This window comes from Etheostoma cragini, chromosome 24 (assembly GCF_013103735.1).
Source record: "Etheostoma cragini isolate CJK2018 chromosome 24, CSU_Ecrag_1.0, whole genome shotgun sequence".
Taxonomy (NCBI): Eukaryota; Metazoa; Chordata; class Actinopteri; order Perciformes; family Percidae; genus Etheostoma; species Etheostoma cragini.
In genome coordinates, this window is record NC_048430.1 from 10,104,339 (window position 1) to 10,118,473 (window position 14,135).

At 37.7% G+C, this 14,135-nt stretch overlaps 1 protein-coding gene across 2 annotated transcripts; it reads right to left on the bottom strand.

Annotated features, from left to right (window-relative positions):
• Positions 1 to 142: 142 nt before the first annotated feature.
• On the bottom strand, positions 143 to 14,113 carry atg3 (autophagy related 3). Of its 2 annotated transcripts, none has more exons than XM_034864224.1 (12): positions 13,886 to 14,113; positions 13,257 to 13,298; positions 13,085 to 13,134; positions 12,650 to 12,720; positions 9,691 to 9,798; positions 8,166 to 8,221; positions 6,914 to 7,007; positions 6,777 to 6,811; positions 6,525 to 6,677; positions 5,994 to 6,121; positions 4,168 to 4,236; positions 143 to 1,795 (listed from the first exon to the last, which is right to left on the bottom strand). In XM_034864224.1, the coding sequence occupies exons 1-12, from the start codon at positions 13,955 to 13,957 to the stop codon at positions 1,714 to 1,716; spliced, it is 960 nt and encodes a 319-aa protein (XP_034720115.1). In that variant the 5' UTR covers positions 13,958 to 14,113; the 3' UTR covers positions 143 to 1,713. The 2 variants fall into 2 exon arrangements, with proteins under 2 accessions (XP_034720115.1, XP_034720116.1); XM_034864225.1 differs by having other exon boundaries at positions 315 to 1,795; positions 8,166 to 8,218.
• Positions 14,114 to 14,135: the final 22 nt, after the last annotated feature.

The window sequence follows — 14,135 nt, forward strand, 5'->3', positions numbered from 1 at the left end:
GATACTATAAATAAAATTGAATAGACAAGTAAAAAATGCTAGCAGGTTTAATTTAATTGTGTAATTACTGCCAAACACATCTTACTGTATAAAGCCAAAATAGTTCATAATTCAAAATCTTATTAACAAAAAAGACCAGAAATTCATTGAATATTTTATTGAAGTACACAAAGACGCTTGTGACAATAAAAAAATTCATTTGTTTTGTGAAAATGCCACACAATAGATAAAGCCAACCTTCACACGGCTCTTAGACACAGAAGGTAGTGATACACCATGCTTGTAGAAACAAGACAATCCGTCTCAAGTTCTTGACAAGCTACAGAGGGAAAATTGTCCAGTTGAAGTAAAGCACAAAAACCATATGAGCCAACCACAAGAACCATGGGTTAAAGAAAAAGGCCCGACCATCAATACATTCAGAGAATGAAGTATTAAGACAAACTGGCATACAGAGCTGATTTGCAATAATGAGGTTCAGCCATGCCTTCTACTAAGTGCATCAGAATGGAAGCAATAATAACAACTGTAGTAAGGCATGGGAACAGTTTTGTTAATAGTCAAGAAACTTCTATCAATGCTGCCATTAGGTACAGATACATTTTAGACAGTGATGATAGCAAGAAAACAAATTTCCTACCCATAGTTGTCCAAATCCACAGATTTGAAATATTTTCTTCTGAATATTATTTGTAGTTGTACAGGAAAATGATGTACTGTACATAAACATAACAAAAGGCAGTGTAGAGCCACAGGGCATGCTCATTGTTTTGGTTTTATGGCCCACAACTATACTGTTGTTAAGTTTCATTGTTGTCATCAATCTTGTTTCCAGCAATGGCAGGCAGCTGTTTTCAGAAAAAAAATCTGCTAAACCAGCTTGTTCTTCTTTAACTCATCTAATTTTATCTAACTCAAAAAGCTGACCCTTTGCATGACCAGGGTTCATTTATTTTTTTCAAATAGACTTGTACATTTCAAGGAGCAAAGCAGTGTGGAATGGGGTGAATTTTAATAACAGCATCAAAAGCTTAACAAGGAATTTATGAGCTCACCACATTGTGGTCACAACATTAAACCTGTGGAGAAACATCAGATGTACTGTCCAACTTTGGTACGAAGCCTTGTCTGCAGCCCAGAGTCAGATAATAAGGACATCCGTTTCATTTTTGTGTATCCAGTACAGAGGTGTCCAGGATGTGGTTGGCCTAGCTTAACACAAAGACTGGAAGTAAAAAGAAAGTTCTAGCCAGCTTTCTCACAAGTTTAAAAAAAACATAGTTCAACAACTTGTTAGATAGCAAACTAGTTCCAATATATCAAAGCCTGTTTTTTTACATTTCTATTTTGCAACAGGTGAAATTAACCAACAATACATGAAAATGACTTTTCTTTGATGAAAGTTGCATGTTTCATGCCATAGCTAGGCTAGCAACAGTTAGAACACATGTAACTGTACTGAATACACACAGATAAAACCAACATTGGTCTTTTTATCTGACTCTGGGTTTCATGAAAAACAAGTCTGTTTCACAAAATGTTACAACAGTTTAGCCACATACCTTCAACATTCCTCAATGTCCTGTGCCCTTGCAAAGTCCCTCAGAGTAATACAAACACTCAACAAACTGGTTGTAATCAGACCAGATCTGATCACAGAGGCAGAAGAGCTGATCTTTCCAATGTTGCATTAAGAGATGATGATTTCTGAAACTACATGGTGAAGTGTCTCGTGTAGTCATATTCTATTGTTGGAATGACGGCCTGGACAAACTTGAGGAAAATCAGAAGATACCTGAAAGTCTCAGTTAAGGAAAACACAGAGGATTGAGAGAAATTACAATACAGTTACACAGTAGGTGTGGCATTATGTTGGTGCTCAAGGAATATTGGCAGACCTAAAGATACCTTTGTATTAAAATGAACAGTAAAAGGATGAGTAGAATCCAAGTTAGTAGCAAAGATATGGTTAGGATTAGAATTAGTCTAAAGCACCAATATATTGTAATTGACAGCTGCAACAAAAACTGTGTGGCAGAAGAGCATGAAGATAGACAGTTTAGATAAAAGACATGTACAGTTAAAAAGGTTTCAAATACACATGTATTGCCCCTTGCAGCTGCAATAATCCCACAAACATACAGTTATCAGGCCCATACCACAAAAATGTAGCACTAGATGAAATGACATGGGCCCACAAAGTAAATATAAAACATGTGTATAGTATGGCAAAATCTCTGACTGAAAAATGTATATTGTTATATCATTTGTTTCATCATATTTTTCATGTAGCAGTGAACAGGTTTAATTGATGGTGACACAAAGAAAAGGTCTAGTCTAGTCACCAACTACCTCACTATGATTATCCAAACCAAATATGATGTGCTTAGTTGCTGTGATATCTTCCAGTGTTCAAAGTGTTGGGACAGACACAAGGCCCAATACAAGCAAGCAAAAATGACCTCAACAATCTCACCAATATTTACTAAATGGACTGCATCTAGTCTTAGCAACCATTCAAAGCACTTTATGCTTTAAAGGCACCCATTCACACGTATCCTGACATAAAGAGAACTCTGTTGAGAAGATTGTGGATGACACTACCATCATGATCAGCTGATTTTCACTTCACATCACAAGGAAATTAACAATCTTGCAGGGTGGTGCTCAGAGAACAACCTACTGCTGGGGTGGCTTTGACTCAGTGGGAGAGTGGGTCAGCCTTCAACCACAAGATTGACTCTCTGAAACCCAGGCTGCTCCCCAGACGCTGTACGTGGCTGTCCACTGCTCCTAATGCTTAGGATGAGTTACATGCAGAGACATCTGTGTGCATTCATGTCCCAAAAATGCTTGTTACTAACTTAGCTCTGGGGAGCTCTTTCCACGTAGAGTCCTTTTGTTATCTCGCCGCGCAACTTTCCTTGGATTAGGGTGGCACCTAAATCATTGTTACAGCTGTCGCTGTGGTCCTGCTCTGCGCCCTGCTACACCATTATTAACTATTACAACTATTATTTCTAGTTATAGCTCCGTGATCTTTATTGTGAATATAATTGCCTTTGTTAATTGTACCTTCAACTAATACCGTCAGGCAGCCGCCCACCAAGAGCCTGGGTGTGTCCAAGGTTTCTCCCTAAAAGAATGTTTTCCTCACAAATCAAGGTTTCTATTGTTTTTATTATTTTTGTGGTTCTATCTGTGTGTGTGTGTGTGGCATAGCGGGGATATAACTTACATTTCATTGTGCAACCAAATAAACCCTGTAACCTTGTAAATTACCATGAGATGGGCTCACCCTAAATTGCTGGGTATTTTGTGAGACAACGGATGTAAATATTTTATTGTGTAGCATTTTCTCCCTTAATTGACAGTGTAAAGGCAGAGTGGGAATGGCTGGAGCAAGAGGGTATGTCATGCAAAAAAGTACTTAAGGCTGGAATAGAACACAAGCCATTGCAGTAAAGTAACCACTCGGCTTCAAATACGGTCCAGTCCGAGTATTATGTGAAGAAAAAGCACTGTTGGAGCTGCAAGCATACAGTTATTGTGCAAGAGGAAGGCTACATGTGAGGAAGCATTACTTAAATAGCCTGATGTCAACTTAACAGAAAAAAAAATCTGTGATAGAACAAATTATTCCAGTGGGAAGAGTTTTGGTAATGGTTTTAAACCTCATTTGATTAGATTGTTTCTGTAAATAATTATCATGTCCCACTATACAGGAGCTGCTGTCAGCCGTTAACAGTCAAGAAAAACAGGCAGGAGAACTTGAAGGAAACAAAAATGTACATTTTTTTTGAGAGAACTAACAGGCTGTCGCTGCTGCTCTTTAGTCCTCTGTTGTGGTACTGAACTGAGAACTTTGCTAGAATAACTTTCCAAAGCATCTTTCTTGCATTTCTATCTCATTCACTCTTTAAACTGGCTATAGAAGCTATAACTCTGTGTTATAAACAGTGCTGCACTGCTGTAAAAAACATACACTTTCTTGTAGTGCATGAGGTCAGTGGTCCATTAGAAAATAGACAAACACAATTTGGCTGTTTAATGCCTGAAAAAGGCAACATAACATTAGTACATATCCTTGTAAGTTTCCACAACAGTCAACTATTGTTGCATAAGTAAAGAAGCAGACATACAAACAGTATTACCATGAAAGGATACATATGCACTCCCAGCTCTCCACCCCCTTCTGCCACAGTCTCAATGATCTTTTTCATCACTTCAGCATGTCTGAAAATAAAGGGTGGATCAGTCACAGGTTCTCACCAAAGTGTCTGTGAAAAAGTCTAAAATGAAATTTTTAAGCATTCAACACTATCAAACACTTCTAATCAAATCCATTAAGACATCACTATAAAAAAAAACATGTAATCATATGTATTTATGTAAAATATAATAATGGATAATTGCCCAACATCTCTCCATTTACAGGTCCTGTGCGGGTGTGTATTTTCAGGTGTGAAATGTGTATAATAATTATGACAAGCAAAGTGAAAATTGTGAATTTTCCCTTGCGGGATAAATAAAGGCATATCTTCTTCATCTGTTGCCAAATGTCCCTCACCTTCCACTCTGTGAATTGCCGTTCTAAAAATCCCTTTGCATCGGGAAAGCTGCACTTTGAAAAATGTCAAGTTTTGAATAAAGTTTGAGTGGTGCAATCTTGGTTCTTTTAGGGAAAGATTTTACATATTTACAAAAAATATGTTTATACAGCATTTACTATCTAACTGGGACGTTTGGGTAAGGAGAAATTACGTTGAATGCAGCCAATTTAAATAGCTTGGGTTACTGTATTGTGTAAACAGTTAACTTATTTATTACTTAATTAATAAGTTTAAAGCAGTTGCTTTACGAGATTATTTTGCAGAACCACTTTTGTTGTGGGTTTGGCTTAGCGCAAAATGATTGTGATTGGTTTAAAGAAATACAAGCAACCCAGAGTGATTTCCTTCCTCCTATGCCAAAATGTAGGTGTCATGTAGCCAGACCTTACTCCACTGTGGAAATAGGTCTGGTCAATGACTTGGTAAAAAAGTTATATTTGATCTGCAACTGTGCATTCAAACTTAAAATGAGCATGCTTAAAGTAACGTGCTGTGAGAATTTATGGCCAGGCAAAGCAACCTATATGCACTTTTTTTTTTTATAGAAGCCATCTGCACTCTGTGGTCACATCTCATTTTTCTCAGACAGAGTAAAAATTAGTACTACGATACACTTAGGGGCTATCACCCACACTCAGCAGAAGCTGGGTTGAGTAAACAAAGACAGGGAAAGAGTGGGGGTAGGCTAAAGCTAACTCCTTATTGTCCAATTTAATCCAACACCCCTACTGGTCAATATCCCAATATATAGTATATCGTCGAAATTATATACATTGTTTATTGTATAATTTTTCGACAGTGTGTCCTCTCGCAATGTCAAATAGCCAGTGGCCTAACTGTGTGATGGCAATATTTATGTCATTAGGACAAAGAATTACATTCTGATCCTTGCATATTATGTTAATTTTGCACAAAAGTTCAAAATGAGAAAATAATCAGACCTTTTCATTTATCAACAAGTATTTAAGTCACACAGCAGTATACAAAAATAGGCTTTGCCATGTGGCTTATAAATATTTATTATTTGAAATAACAGAAAACATGCTTTATCGTGATACATATTGTTATCAAGATATGAAATGACCTACAGAATATTGGGATTGAAGATTTTGGCGATATCAGCACCTAGTTCAAATTGAGTACAGCTGGCCAATATTTTAATGTTACTATTTATAGGCATTAAGTTTGTATCATTGTGTGGTTTATTATTATAATTAGATAATTATATATACTGTATATATGTATGGAACTATGGGAAAATAAAATAAAATAAATACTTAAGATCTATATCAAACTCAAAACAATGACCGAAACTGCTCTCAAACTCTACCTGCATGTGAGCATCTAAAGAAATGTTTTTTCCCCATTGGTCTTTTTTACCTGCAGGGGTGGACAGAGCACATGGCAGGTGGGGGAAGGTGGGGGTGGTTCTCAATGGTGACTGTCTTCTTCACATGGTCCTGGCTGATGTCCTCATACATCTGTTCTACCGTCAGCGGTTGCCTATCCTGGAAATTGAACAGATAGTTTATTAGTTATGTGTCTACGTGAGTTCGGAACCTATTAAATGTGGAATGTCTGATTTATTTAAATAAAATTTAAAGGGGTCCCTTCTAAACTGAATTTGTGAACATGATCAAGGAGCATTACACCTTGAATTACTGCAGCTTAGCAAAAGAATATCAACTTCACATCATTGGTTTCCTTGACTATCAAAACTCTATATACAGTATGTCCTAAAATAAATGTCCCTTAACTGCTACAAAGTATAGTTAATTGGGTAAAATCTGAGATTTTCAGAATGTGCTTTATGTATATCAAAGGGCTCCCTTCTGCTATAAAACAGATTAACACCTCCATGCTTTTTTTAATAAACGGGGGTATAAAGTCCCATCTGGCCCAGGTACATACTTCATCATATCCAAACAGCCAGAGTCGAGGGGTCTGGTAGTATTTATCATATGTGATGTACAGGTCATATGTTCTAGTCTGAAGGATGGCATCTTCACTACCAGGCTCTGCTTTGGCTTTGGTTTCAACCATTTTACTGGTATCCAAGGTCGCCTAGACAGAGGAAAGAAGTGTAAGGTGGTACTTGGAATGACGGTAATTGGTATTAGATCATACAACAAATGATATGCTGCAGCCCTTCGAGATGTCTACCTCATCTGTTTCCAACAGGCCGCTTTCCTCGTACTCTGAAGACAGCATTACGGAAAACAATAATTATTTATTAATTAAAGAACAGGGTGTCTGAAGGAAACAAAATAACTACTTCATTACTGGTTGGATGGGAGTACCTTCCATATCTGCTGCTTCTCCATCTTCATCATCTTCATTATCAATATCATCATCACCACAACATGCTGCCGATGTAGCATTCATATTTTTGTCCTAGAGAAATGATATTAAAGGACCCATTTGCAACTACAGACTTCAACAATAGAAAGAACATAGTCACAATTTTAAAAGGTCTTGTAATCTAATAGATAACATTTAATAACGGTCAGCTGCTGCTGAAGACAACCATACAGCTGGAAGCTTCAGAAATGTTATCACAGTATACAGTATGTGTTCCTAGGTCAAGTATGAAGCTCGACAAAACCAGTCTGTTTTAAGAGCAGCATCTCTGAGTCTGTCTGAGGCCATTATTCTCCACTCAAAAAAAGATGTGGTGCAACAACCAGCAATTGGGGACTAATCTCATAGTGTAATTTATTTGCCTTGAGCGACCCAAACATTCCACTGCAATGTGGGGGCTGGTGTTTCAAAGGCAAACACCTGAAAATCTGGACACATAAACCTGATATTATCTACATTTACTGTACATACCACTAGAGGCTAGTGTAAAAAACATGCTTTTACAACAGTTATATGGCCAAAGTCAGTGGACACCTGACCCTCACAACTATATAAGCTTGTTGATCATCTTATTCCAAAATCATGAGCATTAATTTGGAGTTTGACCCCCCTTTGCGGCAAAAGAAGACACCACTGTTCTGGGAACACTTTGTGAGTGTGTTTGCTATACAAGCATTGACCCTGCTCTGTTTGCGTTGTCTACCACTTTCTGGCTAGGCAGTTGTTGCACTTACAGTTGACTGACACAGATCTATTTGGGCGGAAAATTCACAAACTGACTTGTCGGAGGTGGCATCCTATAACAGTGGCACATTTAGATTTTTCTGAGCTCTTTAAAAACCATTCTAAATTCTTAATGTTTGTCTATTGAGATGGTATGTGCTGGATTTGATGCATCAGTGCAATGAAACACCTGAACTTTATGATTCATAGGTGTATCCAGTGACTTATGGCCATCTAGTGTGTGTGTGTGTGTGTGTGTGTGTGTGTGTGTGTGTGTGTGTGTGTGTGTGTGTGTGTGTGTGTGTGTATATATATATATATATATATATATCTATATATATATATATATATATATGTCATACATTAGAATCATGCAATGACTAATAAAAAAGCACTGTTTTTCTTGTCTTTCTGTGTGCCGACATATGTCTCTCTCTCTCTCTCGCTCGAAACATTTAAGAAGCATACCTTAATATTGTCCAGTGAAATTTCTTGTACAGCATCTGCAACTCCTAACACACCTGGTGAAACACAAGAGAGTCAGGAATTGTTTCAAAATAACACGAATTGATAAGGAATTAACATACAAGTGGTTTCAGAATCTGGTTTTAAGAAACTGGTATTCAATTCTAAGTAACACCTGCTTCAAGCACACTGTGTAACTATTAACTACAACCACTACATAATGTAATGGTAGTGGTTTTAGTTAATAGTATCTTATAGATAGCTTGAAGCAGATATCTATAATATTCTGTGAGTTATAGTGTGATAACTCAATCGATTAGTGTATATGTGGTACTCTGTAGGTCTCTGCTGGGTAGAATGAGGGGTTGATGCACAGACTGTAGTGTTCACTAAGTGAAGCCAAAACACCTTGATCGCCCCCTGGTGGTGGACTGCACTATAGGTCATAAATCCTGCCCCTTCCATGGGACATGCACCAAACTAAAAAATCTAAGTACGTGTCAAATACATTTTTCCCAAAGATGGTGGCTGTCATTTTCAGTAGTTCTTATCACACTGATGTTCAAGTGTTCTTTTTCCTGATAGGTTTGGTTTTATTAGTTACTTAATGCTATAAAAACAAGGTGAAACTTCATGATTGACAGCGGTGATTGACCTCGAATTGGATGGGTGAGTGTATGAGCGGGACTTTGATACTGGGTCTTGACTGCCTCCAAAATTACAACATAGCAGCGCCCATATCAGGGATATTTTGGCTTCCCTTTTACGATTTGCGTGGTCCATCTTTATTTATAGTCTACATGTATGGGTTGAACAAGGTTTATTTCTTCTCAGCCCGTTGACCTCTTTTTAGCTCACCCATGTACCACAGCTGTTACCTGAATTGGGACTGCATGATTTATCTAATCTTGATGTAACCGTAAAAACTGTGTTATTTCAGTAAACAAAAAGGTGTGCTGTGTGCGTGACCTTCTAGTATCTGTGTGCACTGCAGTCTCCACCTTGTAACACCCCTCAATTTGCAGACAATATTAACAGATCAAGGCCACCGTGTCTTAAGAATCCTGTTGTTTTATTGTTCACTGTTAACTCACTTTATATCGTCTTTGCTATCTCTTTTTCCTCTCCCTTTTCCCCTCACACAGCCGCTACTCTAAGGCCGACACAGCTCACCGGAGGTGGCAATCTTCTCTTGCTTCACCACTCAGTCACTGACATCTCTCATTGGCACCTGCCTTCCTCGCTCTCACTAATGCCTGATTAATGGTTCTGTGTTGAATATACGTTGAATCTGACCTCTGAATTACGCTTCCCCATGGAAGTACTAAGAGCTGCCGTCAGAACAACGTCCAGAAAAGATATGATTAATCAGTAAGTATCAAGAGCAAACAATCCACAGCAAATACAAATTATAATTTATCAAATTTGCTGCCACCCCACCTGCATATTGGTCCAACTGAAAACTGAACTAGATGCAGCCATGCTCTGGATAAATGCAATGTATGGATGATGAAAGATGGTGTCCAACCTGAGTTGTGGTAAGTGTCCACCCAGCCCCCATCTCCGTCATCCTCCTCTATGATGGCTTCCAGCTCATCTGAATACTCCATTTGTTTACAACGCTTGTAACAGGGGACTGCAAGACCACAAAAAAAGAGTGAGACACAAGAGAAGGTTAAAAAAGGTACAGCTCTCAATGGTGACCTAATTTAGCCAGTAATGGTGTTATGATATTAAAAAGTAAAATGTGTTATCAATAATAGTTTTCCTAAACAAATGTCTTTGGAGGCTGCCACATTCAATTTCTGGGATGCTTAAGACAAGCTGCAACCAGTAGCATTTGCAAAACAGGGAATTATGAGCTGAACAGAAAACTACTGGACCAGATTTAGCCTAATTGATGGGTATATCCCCTAGAAAACTAATACCTCCATTTCACACTAATGGCCAGGTTTGGGCCCTGGTTATCTGAACAGTGTTATATCCTCCATCAACACGGGTATATCCTTGGCCATGACAATTCAGAAATTACCTGGGTCACAAGCCAGGAGCAATGCATAACAATTACCTTAAGTTCTAGAAATTGGCAGGGCTTTACACGTCATATTTAGTGAACTGCTTACATCACATACTCCAGTCCCGCTCTACACAAGCAGAACTACTGTTTTTTAGCTACTTGAATACCTGTCATTGTACAGTATAGAGAGAGAGAAATAAAGCTTTTCAAGGGTTCAAGCCTGAGGGGGCTGGGAGCCCTATTTTACTCAAATTTCATTTTCTTTTTCTTTTAGTAAAAGCATGCTGGGGCGGTGCCATTTTAAGGACTGGTCCAAAACCCTATAAGGATCTCGGACATACTTCCGTGGCGCAATAGCAAAAAAAAAAGCCTTTTGCCGTAAAACATAAAAAAAAAAAAAAAAATCTTTTGCATTTCCCAGCCAAATGAATTGCTATCAACGCAAAACTTATAAATTAGTGCTGTCCGTTAAATGCGCTAACGCAAACCCATTTTAATGGTGACAATTGTTTTGGCGCAAGATTAACGTTCTTCTGGACTAGCAAACTTTGTAGTTTTTTTTCACATGCTTTTGCAACAACTAGTAACAATAGAAAAACTACAACACCACATCAGCTCTAGCTAGACCGGAAACAAAACAACAGGCACGCCGCACACAAACCTGTTGGGGCTTGCAAGCCGGCCAATGAGTAGTAATGTTAAATTTTGAGTGGATGACGGGCACAAGACAAAAAAGTGGACGCCAATAAGATTCTAAATGGAAGATTTACTTTTTAAAAGTTGCCAAAGTGATCGGTGTATTTTCTCATTTTGAACTGAGCTATCATCGCAGCACTTCCTGTCTGAAATACTACTTGATGGCCAAGCACACCGTTGATGTCATTTCTTTTTTTCACCCTTTTATTTACAGTGTTACACTGTGTGAAAGATTATTTGCTCAAAGTCAGAATGTTACTTGTGCAATTAAGCACTACAGTAGCCTATATGCCAATGTTGTTATTAATAAAAAAACATTTGCACAAATCAAGCCAATCCACTTTTCCATCTTCTATGTTGAGCATTAAAATGAGAAAAAAATAATGTGGCTAAAAGAAATCAAAGGACATTTAAAATAGATACAAATTTGTGCATAATCGCAAGTTTAATCAATCAATCAATCAGTCAATGAAATTGTATAACACTTTACAGCAGCCAGCAGGTATCCAAAGTGCTTAACATCAGAAACTAAAAGTAAAAACACATATCATACAATAGAAAAAGTGAACATAGAAAACTATGATATTTATGCGATTAATTGCAATTAAATATTTTAATTGTTTGACAGCACTACTATAAATCTTGCTTGGCATGATCCTCTGAAAATGTTTACAATGGTGTAGAGTTCGTTAAAGTGGCCTATTGTAACGATGTTTGGATTCACTTCAGGGTACATGTAGAATGTTTCATACACCTGACATACCAAAAATTACACATGTGGACCACTAGGTGGCCCTATGACATTAAAGGTATTTTTGCCTATAACTCATATATTACACAGTGCATATTTAAAAACCTTATATCCACGCGTTTGTTACAACAATCTGAATTACATGAAATAGGACACGTCCATTTCTGCAAAGTACATTTTTCTCACAATTGCAAAGTGTGCAAAACCTACTTTTTCCCACTGTTCTAACGCTGGTTTTCACAGGCAGCTTTTTATCAACCTCCATGTCAACTTTAGAAGTGAACATCGTCCTGGGTTGTGAAGCCGAGTTGATCAATTAAGGTAACCTTTTCAAACACACATGGGTCAACCCTGATTGAGCTCTTAGTGTTAAAGGGGTAGCCTGAGTCTAAAAGTTGAAATGGGGCTAAAGGAATGTACTGTAGGCACATTCTAGAATGCTAACGTTACATGACACTAAACCCAGAGCTAGTAGAATACAGAGTGAATTGTCTAGCCATGGACATGAGTTAACCCTGAGCTAAAAGAATGCAGTGTGAAAAGGGCTATAGGAGACAAACACAACAACACTTTCTGCATTTATTGAGGTTGAACTGTGCCACTGAAATAATAATTTAAATGTTCAGTGTTAATTAGAAATTGTTTAAAATTAAATCCAGGAGCCTTTAAAGTGATGCACTTTTCCATATTTACATTTTATAATGTGTCATGCAATTTCGTCCCCGTAAAAATTAATTTACAGTTCTTTTTGATTGTAACAGTGATTTAAAAGATGCTTTCCCTTTAATTTAAAGACATACAGCCAGTGAAACCACGGCATATTAATTAAGTAAAATGCATAGATATTGCAGATTTGCTTCGCTAAAGAATTTTATTTAATGTATGGAGGAACTGGAGGGTTTTAAATGTAACAAATGCATACTGTTCATGTGACAAAATGATTTGCATAGTGGAGTAGAGTTCAAATTCGATGGAGAACAATGACAAAACTAAAAGATGAAATTAATGAAATGTATCTCTTACCATTCCGTGTCAGGAGAAACTGTTTATCCGGGGGCAAATATGGCTTCACCTTGACTTCTTCTCCAGTGGCCCTGACGTGAGATGGAACCACAGATATAAAAACATATTTGTCCTTATTTTACCCTTCACTAAAGCCCTGTCTACACATATGCAGATATTTTTTGAAAACGGATGTTTAATGTAATTATATCAGCAATTTAACGGTAATAGCCTTTCTTATCCATACTACTCAGCTCTAGTCCAATATAAGAGCAAACACCACCGTTGTGGTCAAATAGGTTAAAAAAAAACTGCTGGGCTCTGTCTATATGAAAATTAATCATTGAACTCACTCTACCAAATATCAATCATACGTGCAGGAGCAAATAATCATATTTCAGAGGGGTCTCTTCCCATGAGGAAATCATGGTACATCACCTCAAAGCCGACACTCACCATTTCCATGTGGGGCAATGGTGAACCATGTGATCTCCAGCTGCTACAAACTGAAATACAAAAAGAGAGGATTTATGAAGCATATTTTTACAGATGGGCTGTATGAGTTTTGAATACCTCTTTACATAAAGTAAGGTAATACAACACATAATCCTAATTTGAATGTTCTTACCTCTTCTGGTGTAATGACTCCAGTCTCTTTGAATTTTGATTCCTGTAAAAACAGAACCAGAACTTTTTACAAAGGGTCGATATTCCTTTAGGGCATCCCTTAGTTTTAGAAGGGCTTTGGTGCATGTATTTGGCAGGGGGGTTGGAGGTCATCACCCCAAAAATGTTAAGGTTTTCAATGAAAAGCATATGCAATTTCACATAATTTTGAACCATTATTACTACTTATATATCTGTGTACAAAAAGTTGGGAAAACTGGAGCAGTTTATGAATAAACAGCACCCCAAAACGCTTTAAGACAAAACTTACATACATACACAATTCCACTGGGGAAGAACCAGAACCATTAGTATGGGGAGAGTCAATTTAGTTAGTTGTGATGCTCAGCTAGGTTTAAGTGGTATGGCCCAAAACGCTTTGGGTGCTGCTCCTAAACCTTATCATAGTAACGTTAGGTGAAAACCCTGCACTAGGGGTATCCAAGTATGTGCTATTGACAACACTAACAACAATAAAAATAACGCATGTTACTGTAGGATAGTTTTTAGCGTTGATCATTTGTGCATGATATGTCATAGTAGCCACCACCTAACAACAAGCTAGCTCGTGTAACGTTAATGGAAGTTTACCTTCAACACTGGAGTTAGAAACTCAGCCACTCCGAGAGCTGTCCCTTTTACTGTATTTATCACGTTCTGCATCTTGTAGAGTCCCCTTAAGATAAAAACCCAAGGTTCTTCAAAACCGTAACGTGAAAAATATAGTTATAGCTACTCAAGCACAGTGCCAACAAGAGCAAATCACATGATACGTGCAAACACTTCCGGGTATCCAATCTCACGAGAAGTGTAGGGATGACATACTGTAAATGCGCGTGAA